The 12572-nt window shown below is 38.5% G+C and overlaps 1 protein-coding gene across 1 annotated transcript in view; it reads left to right on the top strand.

Moving 5' to 3' along the window:
- PTPN13 (protein tyrosine phosphatase non-receptor type 13) overlaps window positions 1-12572 on the top strand; it is a 121932-nt gene that overhangs the window by 45222 nt on the left and 64138 nt on the right. Inside the window, exons 5-6 of the mRNA XM_057425311.1 lie at window positions 231-416; window positions 3145-3238. Coding sequence (XP_057281294.1) covers window positions 231-416; window positions 3145-3238 — 280 coding nt within the window. The remainder of the gene's footprint in view (window positions 1-230; window positions 417-3144; window positions 3239-12572) is intronic.

Genomic DNA, 12572 nt, shown 5'->3' with positions numbered 1-12572 from the left:
TAGCCAGTTTGTTGTAGAGTAGGAATCTAATCTACATGATGAATGCCTATCCTGATCTACAACTGCCATTTTTTCACCACCTAGATAGTGACTTTCAAACTGGTATTCAGATAACATGGACAGTAAGTCTCATAGTTATTTACTATGCTGAATGTCTTTTGTCTGTGTGTATACGACAAGTCACTGATAAAACTGATTCTCCTATCTCTCCTGTGTTCGTTTGTCACTAGCCTATCAAACTTGGAGATCATCTCAACAGCATACTCCTCGGGATGTGTGAAGATGTCATTTATGCCCGTGTATCTGTACGAACTGTTCTGGATGCTTGCAGCGCCCACATAAGGAACAGTAACTGTGCCCCTTCTTTTTCATACGTGAAACAGTTGGTCAGACTGGTTCTGGGAAGCCTGTCTGGGGTAAGTCTCTGTCAGCATTTGAAGAATAGTAGAGATGAGCAGGAAGAGAGCAAAGCTGCTAATTCAGAGTCACTCTGCAGTCATTCTTCCTCTTGTTTTGTGATGTTGCAATTTTGATAAGGGCGAGTGTTGAAATGAGAGAATTCCTTTTCTCCCCCTGTAAAAGTTTGCGCACTTGACAGTTCCTCCTGGGATATGTGTTCATGACTGCTGTTTCTGAGGAAGGTAATTTTGTGAACTGTTTGTCTCATTGAAAGTAAAGTAGGGAAAAATGGGAGAACAAAAACCATGGTGAACTCTGGGGCAAGCCTTAGAATTGTTGCTACTTGAAATGCTTCAGAAATGATTGCTGTGAATTTTATTTTTTAAAGCTATGCTTGACTTTCGGAGAGTTGTTTATTAACCGGAAGGGGTACATTTTAGGCAACATGCCAGTTGTCTTGCAGTTCTGCTAAGCTTTTGGATATAATTGTGGAGGATGTTATTGTCTAATGATGACAAATGCATTAAACTGTTTTCAGAAGTAAAAGGAACTACATAAACTCATGTTGCAAAGTTACTATTCCTGACAGGCAACCTCTCCCTTCACCTAAACCATTACAACATAACTTCAGAATAGTTAAATAATTTTAAGGCTCTGAGTAGAAAGGAAGGCCATCAGTTGTTGATACTGTTAGACTGTTCTGTGGCCAGTACTTGCTTTCTTTCTGTTCTGTTTATAATTAGAAGAATTGGTGAGCTGTTTATTACTGCTGGAATGATATTCCATGGTGGTCCTGAATTTTATCTGGCTTTATATCATTGAAACTCCTTTTTTTATCTCATAGGGGATATGCCAACATAAAAATTGGTGACTAGAGAGACAGCACTGTAATTGCAAGAAAAATGTTTGACTTTCTAATGCTTCCTTGTAAAAAGAAAAAAATACATTCTTATGATCTAATTGTTAGATAGTTTTTCATAAATCTGGTTTGGAAACACTTGCCTGAGAGGAGAGTTCCCTGCATTTGTCTAGTATTTGGCAGCAGCTGATTATGACAGGCCTCCAGAAATAATGCTGAGCCTGAGCTCCACAAAGCATTGTCTAGTCTGTGAGGTTATGTCTGTCAGTCCAGTGCTCCTCTCTGTAATATCTAAAGTCCTGTGTAGTTGCCAAGAAAAGCAAGTCTGTCATTCAGTGAAATAAAGGCCTACAAGGCCTTAATCAGTGAAGCTATTATAATACGATCCAAACCTTAAACTGGGCCACAAGCTATAGAAAAGGCCACTATGGAGAGCGAGGCATCAGTCTCCAAGTTCCTAAAGGATATTGCTTAGCAAATATTTTGCTTTTTCCTCATCTTGCTCTCGTCAGCAAGCTTTTAGAGGGAGTGTGACGTTAGTGTGACAGAGTAATCTAGACCGACCTGCCAAAGACAGCAATAGTGGTCCCAAATGTCCGTACTAAATCCAGCAACTGCATTCCTGCCTCCTATATGATGCTGATAATGAAGGAGCAGGACTGCTGGCAGTTATCCAGTGCTGAAGTTTTGCTAACCTTATAGGTTTCCTCTACCAGTAACCTTTTAAACCTAATTCATAACATGTTGCTGCATTGGCTTTACAAGAAGACAAGAACAAAACAACCAAATAGAACCAAGAGTTGACAGAATAACGATGACATAGCTGTGCTGCTGTGTTTTCATACGCCTTAGGTAGCCATCCCTGCTGTTTTTAATGTTTAGGGCTCTGTATGTGTGCTGGCATTCTTAAGTTAGTAAGAAAAGCATATAAAATTGAGGTTTTAGAACCAGAGTACAACTTGCTATTCTAAGATCAGCATGCCTCCAGTCTTGTGTGGCCTTATCAAAGGCTAGAGAGATCTTAGCTCTGTAACTGATCAATTGGTGCTCTGTAAAGCACAGCTGAGAGGCCCTGTTTGAATGTTTTCACTTTCCATGTTAATATGCTTTGAAAAGGTCAATATAGCACAAGATCGATTCCATCTGCTTAATGTTAATTGAGTTGCATTGTAACTGTAATGGATAGAAGGCTGCTTGATTTCTCCTTCCCACCTCCCAGCTAAGCCACTGTCCAAATTAAGCCAATTCCCAGCATATCAAAAGATCTCACCAAAGATTCTTTGTTGTAGCAAATAAGCTCTTCTTTGAATGTTTGTACATGTGGAAAAATACTTTTTTTTTTTTTTTTTTTTAGGGAACTAGTGATTAAGAAAATAAAAAGTTAAACGTCTGGGAATAGTTAAGCCTCACACACAAAAGGAATGTGCCTGAGGGGCTAAAGAATAGCCTACTGACAAATGCATGAAGATTTTACATGTGTAATAAATTGTGTGAGATATCAGCCTAAAACTACCAAGTACAAGAGAGTTCTTCCTATTACCCAGAAAGCTCATCTTACCAATCCCAAGCTCCAGTCATGTTGCAACTATGGAACATGGTTTTTGAGTGTTGCTATAGGGGTGGGATGTATTTAAGTTGCACACTTAATTTACACATAGTAGAAAAAGGTAGGCCAAATATGTAGTAAAAATAATGCATGGATTATTTAAATATAGATAATTCTAGGGGGTCTTCTCACTGATGAATGTGGGTTTTATGAAAAAATTTGAACTTCCACTTACAAAACTTACCACTGTTTGGCACTGACTTATATTGTGCGTTTACATAATGGACACTTATTGTTGAGATCTTTCAATATTTGTGTTACTGTTTTTTTTATGTTGCAGGTGGATCAGCTTCCTTGTAACGGAGATAGAAAATTGCAGCCAGACAGGAGCCAGGCTATTCGAGAGAGACTGAGGGGAAAAGGACTTCCTACAGGTAAGTACTTTACTGCAGTAAGGGTTATGGCAATAAATACAGCTCTGTGGAAGACCAAGCTTGGGTTCATTTTTGCAGCCAATGAAACTGAATATAGGAGGACATTCTGACATTCACAGAACTATGGTGTTTCAGTGTCTAGCTGACTGTTGGTGATGGTGACATGAAATATTTTTTTCAAGAAAAAACATGTCTTTTTCCAGTTCAGTCCTGGTGGTAGGAATAGGTTTTAAAGGCTCTTGGCCAAAAGTTCTGTTTCTGGAGAAAGGGAATCTTTAGCAGAAGCTAGGTCAGCTAAAGGAACAGGAAGCAGCTTTTCTTAGTTCCCTCTTTCTTTTGGACTCTGCTTTCTGTGTGTGGAGAAGCACAGAGTCTCTTTCCCTGCTTCCCAAGCAGACCTGGACCCTTTCTCTGCATGCAAAACTTTTTATCTACCACCTCTTTTTTCCATCACAGTTCTGCTGTGCTTTGGCAGTGAGGTGGATATGGAAACCAGGTAGGGTTGTATGGTTACTTCAGGGAAGTAAGGAAAGGGGGAACTGGAGTGAGGTGGGGAAAGGGAGGTGCAGGGAGGAGGTAGACTGTGGCTGTTGCCACTGTGGAGGAAAAAGGATAGTGATGTAGGCTGACAGCTTATGCATGACTTCATTAGATATCCTTGTTTAAGGTCAGTGGGAGCATCAGCTTTGTGCTAGGCTTCTTGGACAAGAGGATGTGTTCTTCCAAAGACTGGTCTCATATTTCTCTGGAAGAATTAAAGAGCTGGGAAAGAGCATTTTGTAAAGCATCAGCTGGGACCACTTTAAGTAGTTATAATGAAGGCAGTGAGATGTGATAATGAGATGAGGCCATTCTTGCCTAAAAATGTTCATCTGTAAATGGAGTATGGCAGAATACTACATCACCCACAGATACTCAACACCGTAACTGTTAACAACACAGGGTTTTCATCTGCCCCACATTAACTCTTTCTATTTACCGCCACTAAACTTGGAACAAAATTGTATTGTTGATGTGCTAAAGTTACTCCTCTGTTTCTCAGTTTTGTGTGAAGCAACGGTGCAGTGAATTGCAGAAACCAAAATTATCTATGGAATTCTTAGTGGCAATACAAACTGCAAATTAGACACAAGTCTGGCAAGGCATTGGTGGTTTTCCTTTATTGAATCTTTTGAGATGTGTCCTAGATTAGGCTACTTTTGATATAAAAACCTTATGTCAGTGGTTGTCAGCACTTCCAGTACAACGCTATGTATTTAGGAACAGTTTCTGGTACAAGCTGTCTCTTCATTTTCTGGCACCACTGCACTCTTCTGACTGCTTTCTCAAGAGGCTTTGTTTTCTTACTGGCTCTTTTTCTTCTTTTTTTCAGAATATTTCTGTAGCAGTAGGAAGATCTGTAGGAATACAGGGTTTTGGACTGAATTGATCTAGTTGACTCTGTTTGTAAAGCATGTAATGCCTTTCTTTTCTCAACCTCCTAAGCTTTCTTAAAATGAATTCTTTCCCTGGTTCTCACCAATTTTATAAGGGCTGTACTAGAACCATATTGTTCTGATCGTTAAATTTTTAGTTTATTCTTTAACTCTATTCCCAATTTTCAGTGCTGTCAGGTTCACAGTTTTTTTACATGCCTTTTTTCTTTTGCCTGTTCCTTGCCTTTTTTTTTTTTCCCCCATAACTTTATTTGAGCACATTACCACCTGGCTACATTTCCATACCCTCTTTCCATTATCTGTACTGTTTTTTTATTCCATGATTATAATAAACTGCATGTTTTGGTAATAGTCAGAATATTTGCTGAGTTTTGGAGACTTAAGGTTGTCTTTAAACTCTGGTCTCACTGCATTAGCAATCATCTTGATTATTCTTTTCTTTGGTGTTTCTAGTTTTATTTTCACTAGTACAACTGAACAGGTTTTTGCTGGTTTGTTTTTCATTTTCTTAGAAAATCCTTAAATTCTTTTTTTTAAATGTTTGTGTGGTTTGAGAGGTCTTGTTTGTTCAGTTATTTTCCTAACCCACAATTTTAAGCTTTTAGCAGATAATTCTCCCCACCAAAGTAATGTTTGTCCCCAAAGTCTTAATTATATCTTAACAAAAAAGCTTTTGTTTTAGGTTCTAAATTTTGGAGATGAATGTAGTAGCTCCAGCCAGTATCTCCATGGTTTTCTGGCTCAGTGTAGGGTGAATAACATCCCTGTAATGTCTGAAACTTTCTCTGAGGACTATGTCTTTGACTTAAAGGGCATAGACTAGATGATCTAATTGATGCTTTTCTACTGTATCCTCCAACTTGAAAAAAATGTCATGGCTAGAATATTCTTTCCTCTTATCCTTGTTTTTTTTGAATTGTTTAGTATGCATGACTTTGCTTCTGAGATGGTTCAAAGGTGTTGCTCTTTATTTTGATTTCCATAAAGTTCAGTTAGGATGCAGTTTCTGAATCGAAAGGGTTGTCGAGCTGAATGCTTGTCTTGCTGTTGGTGTGCTTGTTTGCCTAGGATTTCCAAAGTGCCAAGTAGAGCAGGTTCCCTGCAGTGTGTGCACTTGTGAAATCACTGGGTTGGAAAACAATAACCAGTTTTAAGGGTTCTCTGAGACTGGGGAGTCCACTTGACACAGCTGCTGTTGACCAATAAATTCAGCACAAGGTTTTAAGCGACCTCAGGCAAAATCACTTTTCTGAACAGTTTCTCTTTTTAGGGAACATTGTCTGAAGAGATCTAATTAAATATAATATTTACTTAAATAATCTTTGTGAAATAAGTGAACTTGATAACCCCCAGACTATAAAGTTGGCTGAATAGTCCTCATCCTCTAACTGCTGTTTCTCTTAAGTTGATTGCAATTGCATCCATGCAGAGTGTTGCAGATAACATGTGGCACCACAGGTAATGAATGTTTGCCCATCACTGTGCGGTGCAAACAACACTCCAAGCCTGGTCCTGAAGGTACAAATTATTAATGAGATGCTCTTGAATACTTGATTTTTTCCCTATTTTTTTTGTCAAGATGAACTGTCAACAAGCAAAAATATTTTTCAGTTACTGTGTGGGTTTTATGCTACTTTGGTGTTATGCTTCTTCCCCCTATCCCTAGAAGTAGAAAATATTTTTCATGTTTTCTGTTATTTGAGTCTTTATTTTCAGAAAATAAGATAAATTGCAGTCATTTTTTTAATGTTCTGTCTGTCCTGCTTTCACTTAACCTGTCCCAATTTCTCTGTATCATCTGTGGAACTCTTGTTATTATTCTCCTTTTCCCTAGAGGGTTTGCAACCCCCTTAGCTTCCCCAAAGCCTTTGCCAATTCTACTTCTGTTATTAATCCCATTTCCTGGTGTGTCTTAATGACACCATCTTCTCTATATTTTGATCTTAGATATGTGCCTTGATCTGCACTTCACTGAGACCTCAGGGAATATGGAGTATCTGTAAAATACCAAAACAAAGCAAAACAATCTCCCCCCCCCCCCCCCCCACTGTAAACCAAACCAGCTCTAGCTGTTTTCAGTTCCACTAGCATGCTTATGTATACTGAGTTATATATGTGAAAGTTAGTGAGCGTCTGATATTAAAGAGACACAGCTTGCATTTGATTCAGGGCAATTTAATGCTTGGTTATTTCTTTTTCTGTAATGGTATGCTGATTTTCTCGTGCAAATTTTGTCAGTAGCAGCACGCACCAGTTGCACTGGGGACTCAGCTTTTGGATTTCTGGAAAAGTGAGCTGTGGAATGTATTACTACTTTTACCAATTATAATATCATTGATTGAGGAGCCACAAGTAAGAGACCAGATGAAGGTTTAAGAAAAATGCGAAATCTAAAAGTTTAAAAAAAAAAGTTTAGCACAAGGACAGGGGAGTGCAGGCACACATAAGGGACATATTTTATCAGTCATTTTACCAGCATATTTAAGGAACTAAATATAGTGAGTAGAAGTTTTCCCTGGAGAGGGCAGAAGACTTGTTTGAGGTTATATTCTGTTGAATCATTCTGAAAAAGACAATTTTCAGTGAATAGAATAGCTGTCATATGGAGAAAAAACCAGCATAAAGGGAAGGCATTTATTATGAACCTAAGAGTATCAGAATGTTACTATGAGTATCTAACTTAAGATAGCTGATAAATCATGGTAAGTTCATGAATATAGAGATGGTTCAGCAAGGGATGTGCTCCTAGTTGCAGAGTAGCCAACTAATACCTTAGATATTTGTAGCCTTTCAAAAATGCTAAGATTTTTGCTTTAAGTCTTTGAAAATCATTAATGTCAAGATCAGTTTTCCATACTGTGGTCAACAAAATTATAATTGCTGGGACTTTTTTATTGTCTTAGGACAAGCGTTTTGAAATATTTTCCCACTTCACATGTTTAGACTGGATGTTTTGGTCTCCTTACATACCAAGTTTGGATATTCTCAGCTATTCATTTCCATCTTTATGTCTTGAAGATAATTATTAAGTAATAGCTTCATGTTAATATTCTCCCCAATTAAATATATTTTTGCCTCTTTCATGACTCACTTTCTGTGGCCATCTTGGTGAATGAGCTTTATGGCAGGGCTGACTGCAAAAGTAATTTATTCTAAATTAATAATACAGAATGTTTGCTTGTAGTCAAGTCATACTTGGAACGCATTATTTAGGAACTGACTTAGCCAGCAGAAATAGAAGTGGTAAAACCTGGTGTGAGTCATCTGAACCTATGAGTGTTATTTAAGTTTCTTACTCAAAAAACTTCAGACAGTAAGAATCTTTACTTACAGAACTGTTTGTGGAAGTTGCTTGATGAAATTATTTTGGTGTGACGAAAGATTAAGTAACTTTCCAACTCCTCCAAACATAAAGTAAGAATTAATTCACGGTGCTACTCTTTGCCACAAACTATGGCACTCATCCTTCAAAAGAGTGCACAGTCTATTTGAAGCCCAGTTGGAAACTCCGCGACTTGTAGTGCATGGCAGCCTGCTTCCCAGCCTTCTAGTAATCGAAATCCTGCACCTTGTGTGTTTATTTACAAAGTTCCAGCTTATGTTGATGATTTGTGAACACCAAGGACAGTCCTTTGTGGAGATACTCTGTCTTTTGCAGAGATCTAACTAGCACATGTCTTGGCTTTGCTTTTGTACCATGAGGGTCTCTTGATTTTAACTGGACTTGTGCAATATGGTAGACTGTTATAAGTTAGCCTTGTATATTACAGTACTGCAATTGTATCCTGCAAAATTCTGACCTTCGTCCCTGCCAAAAGAATATATGCCACATGAATAAAGGCTTGAAATGAATTTAAGTGATCTTTAAGGTTCGCCTTAACTGTATGTAGCAGGAAATATTTGGAAATAGTTGAACAAAATACTTTGTCAGGTGCAGCAAAAAATGGTATGTGTTGTAAAGTGAATAAAAGGTGCTAGGCTAAGTTAAGTTGCTTTTAATTTTAACAAATTCTAGTGTTTTGTTATTATTCTTCGTAATACCAATTACTAACATAGCTGCCCAGGAAAAACTCTTAAGGCTAAAGGGAATGTACCCTTTTACTTTTGATCCAGGGAAATGATTGTGACTTGTGTTTCAGTTCCTGATCTGGGTGAAAATGAAGGTTTTAATCTATAAAGAAATGGTTTATAATGATGACCTCCATGTGTGAACTGAAACAGTTTACTCATTTTCTTACTAAATCCAAGCACACAGATTTAGCTTATCAAAAAAAAAGTACAGCACAAGCTTAATTCCATTGACTTAAAAGTCTCTCATCTGGAAATGTAATTTTTTTTTCTTTCCTCTGTCTCCTCGGTACTAGAAAAAAAGAATTGAGTAGGTGGAGAATAACTTCCAGAGTTCAGCACAACCAAATGGAAGCCAGATGAAGATTTCTTGTCAAAAAAAAAAAAAAAAAAAGCCTGCTCTTTAATTCCTTTACACTCCAGAAACCATGTCTGTTTTCTTACAGTAGGTATTCCTGTTTGCATCTACCAGTACTGGTGATTGTTGCTGGTAGAGAGCTCTCAAGTGTAGTTGCTATTGCTTTACTGAGCTTCCAGCCTGGTATTATTGGAAGAGGTGGTGCTGAGGACAAACTGAGAACTCTAAACAGAAAACAGGAATGGACACAAAGATCAGTGAGGAAACCAAACCAGAGAAGCCAAATGCTGTCTCTGTGCAGAAAAACAGCTGCATCACTGAGCTTCTCCTGGGGTATGCACAAATCAAGGAAGCGAATACCTGGGTAGCCCTTTGCCTACCTGGTTGAGAAATTTGCCAAAAGAATTGGCCCATAAACCTGAGTAGGAATGAGCAAGGGTGCAGTTGTGTTTTCTGCAGAGGTGCTGAGGAAGAGGTGAAATACTGCATTTACAAAGTGCTACTTGGCAAGGTTCATCACCACTGTTCTGACCAAGATGTCTGGTTTCTGAAGCTGTTTGGGTTTTTTATAGAGGAGCCATGTCAGTCCAAAGCAGAATGCAAATTGTTCCACAGGATTTATAGCTTGGCCATTACTTGAAGTGCTTTCAACAGTCCTTGTGTCCAGTTTGTTTCTTCCTTCACAAAGAAAGCATTGCTTTAGTAATACTTTCGTCTCAAACTTGGATTTTCTCAACAGTTTAATAAAGTTAAAGGAGGAGATGCCAGTCCTAGAAGTCAACCCACAGACCACATCTGGCTTTTCTGTCTTCCCTTTGGCTCTTAGCCTTCCTCAAAGGGATTGCAAACCAATCTCCTCCATCAGCTACCCACTCATATTTGAGAAACTAAGCGCATTGGCTTGAGATAAGGGTTTTTCTTTCTTTCTGTCTCATGCAGAAAGATGGTGTGGGCAATGTTTTTTAAACTCCTGTATAATAATTTCTTTCTTGAGGCCTTCCAGTTTGGCGATGATGGTGTGTGCTTTCATGTGAGTGCAGGCAATCTCTCCCTGAACCCCCAGTCCCTGTTACTCCCTCCCCATGTGTGTGCATGTAAATATGTATATATCCATAGGCTTTACTAAAATGGAGCTGAAAAAAATACTCTGTTTTGCGCAAACAGAAGAAGGGGCAACCCCAAAGACTTTCAAGAAACTTAAACTGAGTTTATTCAGTAAAAACAGATATGTGATGGCACTACATTTTTACCTACGTAATATTTGATTAATTGCCTATATGATCAAGCTGGTACACAAGTAATTGCAGCAGGCTGAATTTAGGTAGGACAGGAAAACAGCGCTCTTGCTCAGAGGAAAATTAGCCAGATTGTTGCCAGTGTGAGTAGAAGATGTTTCTGTTTGTGAATGACACTGGTGTCAAAGAGGGTGTAGTTGCATTCATAGCTGAAGACATGATAGGAAGAAGGAAAGTAGTTCCATGTAGCAAATGTGACATCTGCCAATTGAAGGTGTATGGAAAACTAGATGTTCATTTTAGCACCACAGGGGAATTTCATTGTGAACTCTTGGTGATTAATTGCTATTTTTATTGCATATATTCCCTCACTATGTATTATACTTTGGAATCATGCAATTACTATAATTGCATTTGAATTATTTACAGCAATTACAAATAATTGCACTAATGTAACATCAAGTAGAGGATAAACACCCAAGGGCGATATGTGAAATCAAGAACCCAGATACATGTTCATGAAGAAAAGTTTAGTTCAGCAGAGAAGTAACAGGGGAAGGGGAGAGCATTCCTTTTGAAGTTACTTTCTTACTGTAGTATCTTAATTGCTAATGGCTTATTCTGTGACCATCACTGACGAGTAGGGAAGGATTCTCTTTCCTCTTATACTCTCTTGGGTAACTGAAGGATGGAGTAACTTTGGTCTCAGGTTAGACACTCAATGTCTTTAGTGGAGCCAAGGTATTTCAGATAGCTTTCCAGAGTTTCCATTACAAATACAAGCCATTATTTTTCAAACGACAGTCACAACATGAGTCTTTCCATCCATATTAATTTAAAGATACAGAAGTTCCGTTATCCAGTCAGGTTCCTTTTGATCATTAGTTGGATCTTTATTCTTCATACGTAATTTTTTTACTGGTAGTTCTTCCCTTCATTTTCCCACACATTTTATCATAAAAGCTGGGGGGGAAAAGGCTGATGGGTAAACTATATATTGGTTTAATGGATTTGCACTTGTGTATGCCATTCAACTAAAAATACATGTATTAAAGAAGGGCATATCATTCCAGTCTCCTTTATTCTGGAGGTATACCCTCACCTGAAAGCTAGACATATGAACCTTGTGCTGAAAGAGACTTACTGCCATCATTTAAGATCATTGATCTAAGTAATGCTGAGGCAGTACATTGAGGAAGTTTGAGAGGGGAGAACAAAACAAAAAAACTTCAGCAGTTGATTTTGTGACTTACAAAGTTTATAATAGTATTTTTAAAAGTAAGGAGGGATTACTTAAGTTATTAAAAATAGTAAGTAACAGACTTAAATTATTAAAAATAAAAGAATTGGCCTGTACTGATCTAATCCCATTTTTTCACTGGTATCTGTTATTGAGTTGCTTCTGAAAAGCCTTGCCCTTGATCATTGACCTCTGTTCCCTGGTGCCAAGAGCAGCATGCATTCTTGGCTGGTATGAAGTATGGATTTGAAAGTTGTGTATTGCTGCTTTGTTTCAGTTTGTCTTCCGAGGATGCCCAACTTGAGCAGACTGTGCACCTCTTGCCCCCTAGTCTCTTCGATAACTTCTCTGAGGATGATTCTTAAGCAGCTCATGTTGACACTGTGAGCCAGTTTGGGGAGGGCTTGTTAAAATGACACTGTGTAAAGAAGAGTGGGTTTTGCAATGGTGGGAGAAGTTCCAAGGCTGGTGAAAAGCAGAATTCCGAATGGGGAGAGTAATAAAGGAAAGATGAAAGATGTCCAAAAGGATTTTGCATTCTCAAGATTGAATACTAAGACCAGGTGTAGATTCCTTTGGTACTGTGCTAAAAATTCATGCTGGCTGCATAAGTCAGTGTGGATATGAGTTACGCCTGTAGACGTCTCCATTCAGCAGACTGGAAGAGCCATGTGAAAGTGCAGTGCCTCCTGCACTGCTTCCTAATGGGACAGCTCATCTCCTGTCGTTAGCTGAATGGGTGTCAAAGCTGTAGCAATGAGTATTTTCCTACTCACTGCTTATGAGAGAGTGTTCATAGCATTGACTTTTCTTCATGAAGAAAGCCCCAGGTGGGTGGATCACTTGGGGAACAGAAAACATTTCTTACATGCTGAGGCAAGGAGCTTATGTCTTCTGAGCCTCTTTATGAACTGGAAGCAGCTTCTATTTATTACATCTAGTCTGAATGCTGCAAGTTCATAGAAACTGCAGCTTTGGTGAGGAGGATGCTCCTTCT

The sequence above is a fragment of the Pezoporus wallicus genome, unplaced genomic scaffold, assembly GCF_028554395.1.
Source record: "Pezoporus wallicus isolate ANWC-B61680 ecotype Strahan unplaced genomic scaffold, APGP_CSIRO_Pwel_v1 contig_7853, whole genome shotgun sequence".
Lineage (NCBI taxonomy): Eukaryota > Metazoa > Chordata > Aves > Psittaciformes > Psittacidae > Pezoporus > Pezoporus wallicus.
This window is presented reverse-complemented; position numbering and strand designations above follow the sequence as displayed.